Genomic DNA, 16330 nt, shown 5'->3' with positions numbered 1-16330 from the left:
TAGCAACTTATTGCGGTGCGTTACATATTGTATGTGAACTTGTCTTAATATGTGTCACTCTTATGTCAACCATACTATCAAGGGATGAGTAACAATAAAGTCAGTTGCTTGTAAACACTGGGCCTGTGAGTTTTATTTCCCGATATAACCTCAGTTTTTACAGTTATTTGGGGTGGATAGTATTAGTTGGGACACCCTGTATATGTTGTTATATAAGTTCACTTGTACTACCCATAAATATATGTAGCATAACTGGATTGTCCAAAAACTAAAAATATTTTTTTTAGATATTTATTTTGAATATTAAAATAAAATAAGTAAAATAAAAAGGACTCTGTAGTAACTTATAAACGAATGCATTGACCAGAGGAACATTTAAGTTAAGCCACGCTTTAAAGTCTTATACTCACGTCTTCCTAAAATATAAAATTAGATATTAAACATTAATAAAAATGTAATATTATTTAAATTCTTACTTTAATTTAATATCTTTTCTTTTTGTTTGTAGGATATTTCAACTGTTCTGTATCGTTACTATAAAATAGTTGGCCTCACTATGTTAATACAATATATATTTCATTATTCTACTTAAAAACTATAATATAATATATGAACTAAATAAATAACAATTTTTTCTATAGCACAAGTATACAATAAGCATTTATATATCAGTTTTAGGAATATATTTGTCCTTTATCGTCTCGGAGCTCTCACACGATTCGTTCCACTTCTGGACTTCTCCTGAAGCAAAACATATAAAGAACACATCTGTAGTAGCATATACTAATGCGGATACTATAAAGATGATCTTCCATTGGTCCTGGTTGGCCTAAATTAAACAAAAAAGTATTCACATTTTATATTTTTATTTGAAATGTTCCTTACTTGGTCTGTTACAACATATTGTACCACCAAAGGTGATATTACTGAAAAAATGCTAGTGCAACCATTACTAAGAGCCATTAAAATGCCTGAATGATTAGGAGATAAATCTATATGGTTTACTTGAAAGCCACAGAAACCTGCTCCGATGGTACCTCCTACCAAAATAAGAATACCTACTGAAAGATATGCTTGGTCTTTAGGGGTGAATCCTAGATACAGAAGTCCTAGGGCTGGACATAGAGTTCCTAAATAGTTTATTGGAATATATTGAAGAAACTATTTTATAACATTTAAATAGTTTACCAATACTGTTAAATATTTTTCTTGCACAGCCTCTAGAGATCCAGTTCCTATTGATAATAAAATCACATGTTGTACTAAAGATGAACGAAAACAACCACATTGCCAAGTATGGAGCTGCTGAAAGAGCTGCATTCTGAAAAGATACAAAAATATTGTATGAAATACCGGCAAAATATTAGGATGTAATTTACAAAAGCATTAAGGAAGGGATTTTGTACTTTTTTAATATCATTTGAATAAATGACATTTTCCAATTTGATTTCTGTTCATTTGATTGATTGCGTTTTATTAAATTAATTGGTCAAAGAAGAATAAAGTTTTGTTTCTTTGCAATAATGCTAACTTTTACTAACTATAATGTATTGGCAAATATTACACACACACATCAAAACGGTCTAGGAGAGAAAAGTATTAAAAAACAATTTAATAAAAATTTGGAAATTTATTTGGAAAATATTGAAATTAAACACATCTGAATTTAATCTGGGAAACACTGCTGGATGCTAGTTAATCAAAAACATAAAAATGTCTCGTTGCTAAAGTGTATGACTACCCCTATTGTCAATAACATCTCGACATCTACTTGGCATGCTTCTATTTAAATTGTCAATGTTTGTTTTGCACAATTTGTAGCCATTGCTCTTGCATACAGCTTAGCAACTCTTATCTTATCATCTTTCATTTAAATTACGCCTTTTCAACATATCTCAAATGTGCTCGATAGGATTTAATTCAAAGATTAATTAAATCCTATCGATTAATTTAAAGAGGCCTATGCAGGCCATGACAACATCAGACTATTATGCTGCTTCAAAAAGATTCTAGCATTTCTTGCAACGGGCAGATGTGCATTGTCGTGTATATGTATAAAATTAATTTTCACCAAATTCTGTAACGCGTAGGTAAACAACGGGTTTATTATTATAAACCTTTTAATGGAAACCAGATTAGTCCAAAAACCTATCGAAACTCTAGCCGAAATCATTAAAGTTTTGCCTCAGTTAATGTCAACTTGATTAGATTTTATTTATTTAAAACACAGGTTAATTCAAAAAATCTAGGTGTCAACACTTAAATGTAACAAGAATAAAATTAAAAATATAAGTATAATGAGAATACGAGTGAAAATTAACAATTAAATTTAACAACATATATCATAAAGCAAGAGAACTCTTAAATTTAGTTAAAGTAATATTAAATTTATTGCAGCGATATTGTAAACACCGAGAAACCGGCTAATTCTCCGTCATTCTAGAATGACACAAGTAGTACATCACACGACATCTCGAAGATTCAGACATTTTTTCGGAACAGCGTTCTGCCGAGTATATAAGAAGCCGCATCGCCAATAGTAGTTAGTTGTCAGTTCAATGAAGTAGATTCTGGCATATTGGCCCCGATTTAAAATAGTTTACAGTAAAAATAAATATCTCTAGTCATCGTGAGTGATCGTGTTTTCGTAGTCAAGTGTATGTAAATTAATTAGTTGATTATTTTCGATTCTTCTAACTCCCACCTAACCAACTGGAAAAAATGATACAATTACACTACATCTAATGGGTTGTGAAAACTATAGGTTGTTTTATGGAAAGGAATATTTAAAATACTATGGTATCAGAATATTTGATAGGCAAAATTAAAATTAATCTGCCTTAAAATATCTGGTAATCAATGACTCTATTTATGACTGTAAATAAAGACAGCTCCAGACATATTATGGCTGCACCTAAGTGTGCACAGTACCTCAGAAAATCTATGTCGGATTCTCTCATTATCACCATCATTATCTCCCATTTATCATCATTAGTCTGGAATTGGGGCGACCATATAACTAACAGTATTTCAAAACCGTTTTAATCAAACAACAATAATCCTAAAATCATATGGAATCTTTTAAAAAATATTTGTAAGTCCAAGAAGTTTAGATGCCTTAATTAAAACAGTGCTTATATAGTCAACCAAAGTGAACTTCTAAAATGACGCCTAAATCCCGAACAGAAGAAAAATACTTTAAAGGTTGGTAACCAATAGTATTACCTGTTTCAATCTTTCTACTGCTTTTACGAGGAAAGCTTATAACAAGATTTAGTTGCATATAATTAAAGTTTATTTTTTACACACAAGTTTTATAGCCTGACAATCTACTATCTACGGGTGTCCAAAACTCTAAGTCGTCTGCTAACATTAAGCATCTGATATTTAGGAAGCACGAAGTGTTATTATTGATGAAAATGCTGAAAAGAAATAAGGTCGGCCTGAAAAACTTTGAATTATACTGTGTCATTCTGTCAGAGAAATGAAAGCCGAAGCTTTTAATAAATTTAACATACCTGGCATGAAAATCTATAACAATCAGCTTGCAGAGAAGTAAAAAGTGATCGACTCGTTCAAAACTTTTGGAAAAGTATAAGTATATTTATACGTGTCCCGTAGCTACATCTTGATGGTCTCCAATTTGATATAATATGTCAGACTGACTCCCTACCAAGTTTGTTGCCGTTGATCTTTTGCTATAAAGACCATGTTGTAATTCCAATATTAAGCCAAGAAAGTTACTTTGCTATGAGACAGTCAAAGAGGTAGATTGTATACATATATTACGATAATTTTCGATGTTGTCTTTTTAACCGCTATACCTCTCTTTCGATGTAGGCAAAAAAAGATTCTAGAGATCTATTAAACAGTATAAATAATGCCATTACAACAGTACAGATACACCCTCTCAAAAAAAAGTTGGGAGGTAAACTTATTAGGCAACTCGCCTATGCTATCAAAAATATCGATCCCGGATATTTTAGAGGGACAAATACTTGTGTTTAATTTACTATTTACAGGATAACTGTCTGCATAAAACAGATGTTATTGGAAAAAGACACAATTTAACAGAAGTTTATAAGTTAGGTATGTCTTGACCTGTTGCTCCTCTTGCTAAAATAAGGAGTAAGGTTGGCTATAATTTCATCATTTATCGTTGATGTCCAAAATGACTTAGAATGAAACACTTTAATATAGTTATTAAAGCAAAGATCATAAAATCACTTGCATTCAGCTCTTATAAGGAGAACAAACTCATATAAGGAGCATTAGAATGATTATTGACATAAATATAGTTTAAATCTTCTAACGTGAAAAGAAAGCCTTTTAGGAAAAGTTAAAGTCAGGTATCTTTTTAATTACACGAAGTAAGCAATATCTCTGGAAAGAATCTCATAGACTAAATTAGTTACAACATTAGACTTAATTATATACACAATTGGTCACACTCAAAAAAAAAGGCCGCGTAAAGCGTTTTTTATACATAAAAAAATAAAAAAAAAACAACAAACATCGAAAAAATTATAAATTTTATTGAAAGATTCAAAACATCAAAAAAAATATATAGTGCCACTATCGTGGATATATGTCCGAATTTTGATTTAGGAGGGCGATCACATATAACCAATGAATTTCGGCTTTTCTTGATGAAATTAAATTTTTTTGATAACCAATTAATTAATAAAAAATGATACATAAGCCATTGTTTTTTTGAGCTTTATTTAAAAGACCCCCTTCCACATAATCCAAGCAAAAAAAATTAAGTAAAAATTTCCGATGTTTTTTTCTACTTTTTATTGGAGGCGTTATTCATGTTTTTTTAACGTTTGCATCTTTAAGTGAGGCCATTTATGTTTATAATTACCCAACATTATCATCATCAAGCTGACATTCTCACCAATTCACAGATGAAGGTAGTTGTTAAGTGCTATATAATCACCAATGGTAAAATCGTACTTGAATTTATCACCAAATCATTTCCATTTTTTTTTTGGTTAAAACAATATTCTTAATACACATAATAAAGACTAGAAACTATTAGAGAATTACTTGCTCTTAAAATATTCTAGAAAACCGAAGGCTTGCGTGATAACTACAGTTGAAGCTCCACCAGAAGACTGTACGATCACTCCAAAATCATTCTGCCATGTTGCATTGGAAAAATTGTAATTACCAAATACATAGATATTCTGAGATGAATATTGTAAAATAACATTTTCTACAGATTGACAATGCTAATTCTATACTTCTCGTGAAGACTGTGGAGGAATGTAGACTCCCTTCAAACCATCTCAACAAACAAACTTCACACAAACTTCACTTTATTAAGTTAATATAAGATATACAGAGTGATCCATTAAGAATGGGCAATCTCTGAACTGGAGAGACTACACACAAAAATATGCCGATTGAGCTTAACATGTCTTTTACAAATGTTACAGGTTTACGAGATACAGGGTATTTAAAGTTGGACAATGCTGGGTAATAACAGTAAAGACAGCAAATAACAATCAGTAACAATATTAAAACAAATCTTCAAAGTAAATGCTCAAAATGCCCGCCTTCCACTTTAATACGCTTTGTAAGGCGTCTCCTTAAAGATCTTTGAATATTAAATAACATTTGTCGAATACTTTTGATAATGTTAGCAACTTCTTAAATTTTCTATCGTAATTCTTTGATGGAATTCTAGGACTTCTGCACTTCTAGGTGGCCAAACAAATGTACTACCGCGCTCAATCCACCGGAGAGGAAAATGTTCATTAATGGTCTCGCCGTACTGGCAGAGAAAAATGTGGTGGCATAAACCACATGTTCCGCCTTATGGCTAGAAGATGTACTACCTTCTGTTTTTGAAGGTGGTAGACAATGGTACAGTGAAAACATCTTGTCGGACTTGCATTGTCTTATTTATTTATTGTAACACGACGTTTCGGTTGGTAAGTATCTCCAACCGTTATCAAGTGTAAACTGAAAGCAAACTACTATTCTATAGGCTTATATACTAGATGTGTGCAACGATATGGAAGGGGAGGGAAGGGAGGGAAAGTCATCCGTGAAAAAGAGTTGGAGGGGGGAAGGACACGCGTCTCTCTAGATCCTACACTGTCCTGAGAGTAGAGGCTTCCAGATGTTGGGTATATCGACGCTTGGCTGGCTGAAGATCCTCTGATTCTGTGAAATGAAAGCTGCTTCTACGAACTTCCTCTTCCGCCAGTGCTGTTCCTTGTGCAGAATCTTGGCTTCTGACCAATGGATATTGTGTCCATTATGCCACGCGTGCTCTGCTATCCCGGATTTGGAAACCTCTCCTCTTTGGGTCCAGCTGCGATGTTCCTTCGCTCTGATTTCTAGGGGACGCTTCGTTTCACCTATGTATGAGTCACCGCACTCACATGGGATCCGGTAGACGCAATTTTTGGTATCCACCATGCCATCTGGTTTGGTCTTTGAAACCACGCTTCTGATAGTGGTGCTAGATCTAAAGGCAGTTCTAATATTGTACTTGCTGGCAATCAAATTCACGATGGAGACAGAAAAGGACTCAGCTCTACCTTTTCTAGATGTTCTCGTTAAAAAGGTCGGCGGAAATCTACGAACTTCAGTTTATAGAAAACCAACACACACGGGCCGGTATCTGCACTATGAGTCCAACCATCCTGCAACCACCAAAGTAGGCATCATAAGATCCCTCTACAATAGAGCTCGAACCATCTGTAGAAACAACGAGGATCTCAAGACTGAAGTGGATACCATCTACAAAGACCTACAACAGAATGGATATCCAAAGAAGCTAATAAGTAGGACCATCCAAAGGACGCGTCCAAATCAAATCAGAGACGAGGCCACCACGACAACCAGACTTCTACCCATACCTTACATTAGGGGTACATCGGAACAAATCCGACGCATTGCCAGCAAGTACAATATTAGAACTGCCTTTAGATCTAGCACCACTATCAGAAGCGTGGTTTCAAAGACCAAATCAGATGGCATGGTGGATACCAAAAATTGCGTCTACCGGATCCCATGTGAGTGCGGTGACTCATACATAGGTGAAACGAAGCGTCCCCTAGAAATCAGAGCGAAGGAACATCGCAGCTGGACCCAAAGAGGAGAGGTTTCCAAATCCGGGATAGCAGAGCACGCGTGGCATAATGGACACAATATCCATTGGTCAGAAGCCAAGATTCTGCACAAGGAACAGCACTGGCGGAAGAGGAAGTTCGTAGAAGCAGCTTTCATTTCACAGAATCAGAGGATCTTCAGCCAGCCAAGCGTCGATATACCCAACATCTGGAAGCCTCTACTCTCAGGACAGTGTAGGATCTAGAGAGACGCGTGTCCTTCCCCCCTCCAACTCTTTTTCACGGATGACTTTTCCTCCCCTTCCATATCGTTGCACACATCTAGTATATAAGCCTATAGAATAGTAGTTTGCTTTCAGTTTACACTTGATAACGGTTGGAGATACTTACCAACCGAAACGTCGTGTTACAATAAATAAATAAGACAATGCAAGTCCGACAAGATGTTTTCATGTACTACCTTCTAGTGGTGGGTTTAACTGTTGTTCAAAGAAGTTTAAATAGAGGGACCCGTTCAGATTAGGAGGAAGTTCAGAAGGAACAATAAAAATACCAGATATCACACCACACCAAATATTTACCTTGAATTCATGCTGAAAATGTCGTTCCTTTTGAGAATATAGATTTTCGGAGTCCCACAAATTATTGTTTTCTAATTAAAAACACCTCATTTAGTAAACGTCGCCCCATCGGTGAAAAGAAGGTCATTAAGAAATTCCTGGTTTTCGAATTGTTTATCTAGCAAAAATTGAGCAAACTGTAGGCGAACTGGTAAATCTTCAGGTAGCAAATTTTGGGCAGGAGTATAGTGATATGGACGGAGATTATTTTTCTTTAAAATTCTCCAGATAGATGATTGGCTTATTCCTGTTGCCGTAATTAACCGACGAGTACTAATATTTAGATTTACGAGCTAAAATCTCTTCTTCATCATCGACGTTGATATTTCTTGGAGCACCATTTAAGGTTTTAGGACCAAAACACCCTTTTTTTTGCATAGGCGGATATAAATAAGTCTGAACAGTTTGTGATTGGGTTGTCTTCGATTTAGGTATGTAATTGGGTGGGATTAGGTATGTAGTAGGTATGGGATCAAAATTCTAGGAGTTGTTCAGTGCAATAGTAGAATATTTGAGTATAGGAACCCATGTCCGGAAATGTGTCACTACGCCATTACGGCCCTAAGACGCGTTTAAATTTAGAAAAAATATTAATTACCTAAATAGGATCTGATGCATTTATTTTTACCTTTTGTATATGATACCATCACAACAATTGTTCAAAATGTCTTCCTCCAACCTCAATACACCGATTTAAACGCCGCACATGATTTCGGCGGACTACACTAAAAATTTGATCCTCGTTTGCTGCTGTTATTCGTCCAATTAAGTCTAGCCCTGATTCTACTGGAGTTTCATAGACTAAAGGCTTTACATATCCCCACAAGAAAAAATCGAGCGACGTTAAGTCGGATGACCTAGGAGGCCAAGAAACTGCTCCCCCTCTGGCAATCCAACGGTGCCCAAACCGCTGAGCCAAATACTCGCGTACTTGTACAGCAAAGTGAGCCGGCGCTCCATCATGCTGAAACCACATTTGCTGTCTAACGTTTAGTGGAACATTTTCAAGGAGTTCTGGGAGATCTTCCTCCAAGAAACGCAGATAAATAGGTCCTGTTAACCGTTCCGGTAGAAAGTATGTCCCAATTAAATAATTATCAAAAACGCCTGCCCATACGTTGACAGACCAACGATTCTGATGTTTCCTTGGAAAAATTGCTTAAGGATTTTCTTCGTCCCAAACATGGCTATTCCTACTATTAAAAATACCGTCTCTTGTGAAAGAGGCTTCATCGGTCCACAAAACATATCGTAAAAAATTTGGTTGTGCAATGATGTTATCCAGAAGCCATCGACAAAATTGAACTCTAGGATGATAATCGGCTGCAGACATACCTTGAACTTTCTGGAAGTGGTAAGGATGGAGTTGTTGCTCGTGTAGTACCCGCTAGACAGAAGCGTTACTCGTAATTATATTCTGAGCGACGTCACGTGTGCTATTTGATGGTTCATCGGCAACTCGCTGAAGGACCTCTTCTTCAAATTCGACCGTTCTTACGGTTCGAGCAACACCAGTATCATGCATCTTGGTCTTAAACATGCCTGTCTCAGCAAGCCGCCGATGAACCGCAATAAACTTTTTGTATCCAGGATGCTGTCGTTCGGGATAACGTTCATGATACAACCGCGATGCTGCTCGTGCATTGCAGTTTGTTGTTCCGTATGCCAAATGCATATCCGCTAATTCTTGATAGGTAAAGTTTTCCATTAGCAATAAATGTTTAAAAATTGTAAGCTATAAAATTTTAAACATGACATTGAGAATTGACATTATAAGCGTTGATTTTAAACAATTGTTGTTATGGTATCATGTACAAAAGGTAAAAATAAATGCAGCAGGTCCTATTTAGGTAATTAATGTTTTTTATACATTTTAACGCGTCTTAGGGCCGTAGTGGCGTAGTGACGCATTTCCGGACATGGGGTCCTATACTCAAATGGATTCTTCTGTTGCACTGAACAACCCCCAGAAGTTTGATCCCATACTTCTAAAACACCCTGTATAATTTGACTGAGCAAAAACGCAAATCATATCACTCATTTCACTGTTGGAATATTCGTTATGACGTGGCTAGTCGTTTTAGCCATAACTGATTGGGCAAAAAAAAATTCAATTTACCTAAGTAATAGGTTGTAATTAACGTCTTGTATAAATAATGCTAAATTCACAACAAAATTCGTAATTTTCATGTTAAAACACATGAAGTCGCCGATTTTTAAGACGATACTGCTTAAAATCACAAAATTATTACGAAATTTCAAATTAAAATCTCAAGCTTAAATACCCTGTATCTCGTAAATCTGCAACATTTGTATAAAACATGTTAAGCTCAATCATCATATTTTGGTACTATACACCAAAATATGATGATTGAGCTTAACATGTTCTCCAGTTCAGAGATTGGCCATTCTTAATGAATCACCCTATATATATTGGATTTACTCAATCTCCAGTAATAGTTATTAAATGTGATTCTTTCTTATTATTTATAAAGATCCATAGTGTTCAGCTTTGCACTAGTCCTCTAGGATCTATCGCACATAAAGATGCTAAAACGATGACATTTTATTTTACAATCAGACATATTACTTGTGAAAAAATAGTCCATACTTGCAGTGGAGTCCTAGGTTAAGGTGAAATGAAAATCCTACAGTCTCCCTCCACTTTTTTATTAAACATTCAGTTATTTAAAATTAATTATTAGTATCCCCTGATGATGGACACCACTGTGTCTGAAACATATCAGGAATTTTAAATAACTGAATGTTTAATAAATAAGTGGAGTGAGACTGCAGGATTTTCATTTTACCTTAGATCTATTATCGTTTAAGTTGCCCTCCACAAAAATTATTACATCATAAAAGCAATAGGAAAGACTTTTAAGGACCTCAATTACATTTTTACGGCTGCCTCCAACATTTTGATAAGAAACTGTTAATGGAAGGAGGTTGGTTTTTTTCTAATGTGGAATTTTACAAACTATGGGAATACCACTCCGGTACCTAATGAGTGGATTTTCTTCACCAGCAGGCTATTAATGCTTTTTAAGCCTCTTGCTTACAAGGCAGCAATATTGTTTGATCCCTAGAGATCCTATAATTGGAATGACGAAGCTTGTTCTTAGACTTAAGAGCTAGTTTCACTGCGTTGAGTTTATATATAACCTTGACTAGTCATGCTCGAATATAATTAGACATCTTGCCAACTCGAAGAACATGCGATATGGTAGCTTCGTCTTGCTGCAAGTCAAGCAAACGAAACACATCACATAGTTTGGATTTTGTCATGGTTAATGCGATCATCGTTAATATGCTTAAGTTGCATTGATGAATTTATAAAAATCATAAGAATTACACTATTTATGCGTTAGGTTACTTCATAAACCACAGAATTGGTAATGGTCTGTGAGCCGTTGTTTTCCAGCAATATTACCTTATCTTTATGCTTAGAAATATCTTTTTCCATTTTGACAAATTTTCGTACCAAAATAGTAAAAATGATTTTAAACGCATCACAGGCGCAACAGGTGTTGCAAATATACATAAGTAATCGTTGCTGCAATATAATAGCCCGTATCTCCCAAGTAGATACATCAGACCATTTTTCAGCTACATGCCTTCTGGATCGGCAGCTATCACATCAGTGCCCAAATTATGTAGACAAATGCCACATTTATTGGACATAATTATTCTTAAAATTGTATTAATAAATAAATCAAAAATTTTCATCTCTTTGCTGTATATTATTTATACAGGGTGTGCCAACAAGGTGTACGGCTAAGATAGCGCCTTAACTATACGAAGTAGAGCAAAAAGTTCTACAGCAAACTTGTAGGATTGACAAAAACCTACGAACTAAAAATATTTTTATGTATACAGGGTGTGTCACAAAAAAGTTACTATAAAATATGATTTTTTTTTAAATGGTACGCCCTGTTTATTATGGTACTAAAATGTGAGGCAAAAAGAGTACTTTACTTTAAAATAACGTTTTTAAAATTTCCGTGCGGCGTTGCAACGTAATTCATTTTTTTATGTTATTTTTTGCTTTTAGAGGGTTCGTTTAAAAAATCATAATTAACTTAAAATTTATTCTGCGCCTATGAAACTTGTACCACAGTTAGTCTAGGGTACCTCCTCTAGGCTGACTATAATAATTTGTAATTTTTTAATACAGGGTGTTTTTAAAGAACTTTCGAACTTGCTGAAATTAAATACGCAATATCTCAAATTTTTCAAATGGAACACCCTGTATATTTTTATCTAATTAAGTTTGTCTCTCAAATACCTTCATTTTTTATTTAATATATCCTATAGCTAAACCAAGTACTTTTTGAGATATTTAACTTTTCTGTAAAATACTATGCATAAAACGGGTATTCTTTAAGTTTTGATCAAGATTGCTTAGAAAAAATTATTGAAGAATTAGAATTATTACTTTTTCTACAATTATTATTATTATTATTATTATTATTACATACTTGAAAAATTATTAATTGTACGCAAGAGTTTGCCCTTTTTGAGAATGAGTCATTAACCTTTTCCAATATAATTGGCGTGACTGTTTGAAAAATCTTCCGAGTTTTATTTTTCATATTTTCACTTGTGGTAGGAGTTGTTTGATAGACTTTTTCCTTCCCATATCCCCACAAGAAAAAATCTAGTTTGGTCAAATCTGGGGACCTTGCGGGCCAAGGGACCGGCCCACCTCTCCCTATCCACCGGTCATCAAAATGCTCATTTAAAAAATTTCTAACAGCATGGCTATAATGAGCTGGAGAGCCGCCATGCTGAAACCAAATCTTATCTCGAACATGGTCAGGCAACGTTTGTAGAAGGACATTAAAATCGTTTTGTAAAAACGTGCGGTCCAATAACGTAATGTCCTATTATTCCTGCCCAAACATTAAGCGACCATCTATGTTGATGAAAAATTTCTCGGGTGAAGAATGGATTGCTGCTGTCGTAATAATGAAAATTATGTTTATTAACACTGCCATTATTATGGAATGTAGCTTTATCCGAAAAAAGCACAAAATTAAAAAATTCAGGCTGATGAATCTTATTTTGCGCTCACTGACAGAAAGCCATTCTTCTTTCATAATCCTGCGGAAGTAACTCCTGCAACAATTGAATATGGTAAGGATGGAATTTGTCGCTTCGAAGCATGCGAGATATTGATGTTGCACTAAAGGGTAATTCTTTAGCAAGCTCCCTAACGATTTTATGAGGATCTTCAACGTTACTTAAAGCTACTGTCATCCTGTTTTCCTCATTTGTAACTGGTTTCACCCGTTCATGTTTTTCTTAAATTATACTTCCTGTTCTCTCAAATCTTTCTTTTAGTTTTTGAAACACTTGTGCTTGGGGATGTCTCCTTTCAGGATAAAGTTGCGCATAAATTCTAGATGCCAAAAGGCTATTTCTTTCAGCAGCTCCAAGGGCATATATCACATCAACAAATTCCTCACGAGGAAAACTCATATTGATTACAAAATGAACAATAAAAATTAAAAATCGATTAACTAACTCACTGATAATAATTTCTAAAATGGTTTTTGAAGAAAAAACATTGATCTTATCTACTGCTGTTATAAAACTAATAATCTGACAATTATTATTTGACGTTTAAACCAATGTTTCTAAGCAATCTTGATCAAAACTTAAAGAATACCCGTTTTATGCATAGTATTTTACAGAAAAGTTAAAATATCTCAAAAAGTACTTGGTTTAGCTATAGGACATATTATATAAAAAATGAAGGTATTTGAGGGAAAAACTTAATTAGATAAAAATATACAGGGTGTTCCATTTGAAAAATCTGAGATATTGCGTATTTAATTTCAGCAAGTATGAAAGATATTTAAAAACACCGTTTTTTTAAAAATTACAAATTATCATAGTCAGCCTAGAGGAGGTACCCTAGACTAACTGTGGTACAAGTTTCATAGGCGCAGAATAAATTTTAGGTTTTTTATGATTTTTTTTTGAATGATTTATGAAAAGAACCTTCTAAAAGGCAAAAAATAACATAAAAAAATTAATTACGTTGCAACGCCGCACGAAAATTTTAAAAACGTTATACCAAAGTAAAGTACTCTTTTTGCCTCACATTTTAGTACCATAATATACAGGGCGTACCATTTAAAAAAAAATCATATTTTATAGTAACTTTTTTGTGACACATCCAGTATACATAAAAATATTTTTAGTTCGTAGGTTTTTGTCAACCCTACAACTTTGCTGTAGAACTTTTTGCTCTCTCTCGTATAGTTAAGGCGCTGTCTTAGACGTACACCTTGTTGGCACACCCTGTATAAATTCAAAGAGCACTATCTTAATTAACTATTTATACCTATTATTTAGAAATATAATTAAAATCAAAACGGGCTAGTACTGGAGCTCTAACGGTCTGGCATAAATATTCCTTATTGTTTGAGCAGTCTTACTCATGCCATAAATATTTTGAATCTCACTTCTTAGCTGGTTGACGCAAGCAAAGATACTTTAAAAGTCGCTTAGGTAATTCAAATAATGTTCACGGGGAGGCTTGAAAGATAGTAAATGAACTAAGAGGTAAACGGGGCAATATTGTAAAGGTAAATATTGAACCTGATAGCCTGAATAACTTCTACTGTACCATAGGTAGTAACATAGCAAGACAAATTCAGGGTTTTTTGAGTATAGGGCTGAACCAGATTCTTTCTTCTTTTTGCCAACTGATCTAGTTGAGCTTAAGTCTACTCTAAAGGAGATAAAGAAGAAAAATACGTCTGGCTATGATGAACTTAATGTACGGTTATTTTTCAATTTACCTGATTCGGCACTGCAGGTACTTGTATCTGCAATTAACCATTCTTTCAATAATGGCCAATTTCCCAATTGTCTTAAAGTAGCCAGAATCATGCCTTTGTTTAAGGGGGGAGCTTCAGAATCACCCTCTTCTTACAGACCAATAGCATTGCTTTCCACCCTCTCAAAAATCATGGAGAAATTGGTTAAAAAGCGACTTATGTCATATTTAGCTAAAAAGCAAATTATTAGATCGGAGCAATTTGGGTTTCAAAGTGCCAAGGGAACATCAGATGCAGTCTTTTCATTCTTTGAGTCCTTATTTTTGAGCTTGAACAGTGGTGATATTGCTGCAGCAGTGTTTTGTGACTTGACCAAGGCATTTGACTGTGTTAGTCACGAAATACTGCTGTGGAAGCTTGAGCAGTATGGATTCAGAGGTCTGGCTCTTCAGTGGTTTGGGTCTTATTTGCATACTAGAATGCAGAGTGTTTCTGTGGATGGTGCCCCTTCAAGGGAGCAGCTTGTGACTCATGGTGTTCCTCAGAGTTCAGTTCTTGGGCCACTTCTATTCCTCATTTATATTAATGACATGGCCAATCTTAGGATCTCAGGTAAATTCATTCAGTTTGCGGATGATTCAACAATTTTATGGCATGACACGAGTGCGATGAATCTAAATACCACAGTTAACAGAGATATTGTTGAAATCAAGAAATTGTGTGATTCCAACAAACTGTGTTTAAATATTTCAAAAACTAGTGTTATGAATTTTAAATGCAATTTAAATAATGTGTTTTTGGAGAATCACATTCTAAACAACTTAACTAAAATTTGAGGGCCATATCACGCAATTGTGTAGAAAAATATCAGCAAATTATTATGCTCTTAAAGTGGTCGCAGGAGAGGTTGATTTTGACATGGCGAGAAATGTTTATTTTTCTTTAATTGAGTTCCATTTAAGGTATGGTTTGTATTTCTGGGGTGCATGCATACATTACTTATTTAATAGTGTTTTTGTTTTGCAAAAGAGAGCGATCCGACGTCTGTGTTATGTGAGTATGAGAGAGTCTTGCAAACAGCTATTTATCACTCATAAAATCCTAACCCTTCCTGCCTTATTTATATTGGAATCTGTTTGCCTCGTTCATAAGAAATTTAGAAATGTGAACACAACTAATAGGCATGAATATAGCAGTCGACGAGCTAATGATGTGCTCTTGCCTATGCCTACAAGATCACTGATCAAAAAAACTTTTATATTTAATGGTAGAAAACTCATCATCTTCCTGCAGATTTGAAAGGTGTAGGTAGCTGGAAACTTTTTAGAAAACGTGTTTAAAAATCTCTTAGTTGCAAAGGGCTAATATGAAATAACTGAATTTTTGTCGGATAGATTTTAGTCAGTTTTACCTTTTTCTTGCAGGACTTTAGGTATATTCTTTATATTTTTTTACACCATATCATTTCGCCTAATTTATTTCTGTGATTCATTTTTTTTTACAGTTTTACATTTATTAAAATTGTATATTTCGGGAGTGAATAATATCTGTTTGTGTTATACATATTGATACTCTTGACATTACATTAGCTTTGTATGTTTTGGTTCAGAGTCTTGGAGGAGTATTTCTGAAGAATGGGGATATTGTTGGTTTTACCGGTATAGGTAAACCATATTCATGGAAGCAGAATGCATTTAGGATGATGGACCATAGCATGCTAAATAACCTTTTTTACATGTTTGTGTATATGTTTTTCTTTTTTTACAGCTTTGTCAACAAATTTACTTGTATGACAATAAAGCATATATTGATTGATTGATTGATT

At 34.5% G+C, this 16330-nt stretch overlaps 1 protein-coding gene across 1 annotated transcript in view; it reads right to left on the bottom strand.

Annotated features, from left to right (window-relative positions):
• Positions 1 to 555: 555 nt before the first annotated feature.
• LOC126745079 (putative inorganic phosphate cotransporter) overlaps positions 556 to 16330 on the bottom strand; it is a 55024-nt gene continuing 39249 nt past the window's right edge. The window contains exons 8-10 of the mRNA XM_050452769.1: positions 1189 to 1321; positions 886 to 1130; positions 556 to 829 (exon numbers count right to left, since the gene is read on the bottom strand). Of these exons, the coding sequence (XP_050308726.1) occupies positions 662 to 829; positions 886 to 1130; positions 1189 to 1321 (546 nt within the window). The 3' untranslated portion in view covers positions 556 to 661. The remainder of the gene's footprint in view (positions 830 to 885; positions 1131 to 1188; positions 1322 to 16330) is intronic.

The sequence above is a fragment of the Anthonomus grandis genome, chromosome 15, assembly GCF_022605725.1.
Source record: "Anthonomus grandis grandis chromosome 15, icAntGran1.3, whole genome shotgun sequence".
NCBI classification, from domain to species: domain Eukaryota; kingdom Metazoa; phylum Arthropoda; class Insecta; order Coleoptera; family Curculionidae; genus Anthonomus; species Anthonomus grandis.
The sequence above is the reverse complement of the archived record's forward strand: the minus strand, read 5'-3'. Positions and strand labels throughout refer to the sequence as shown.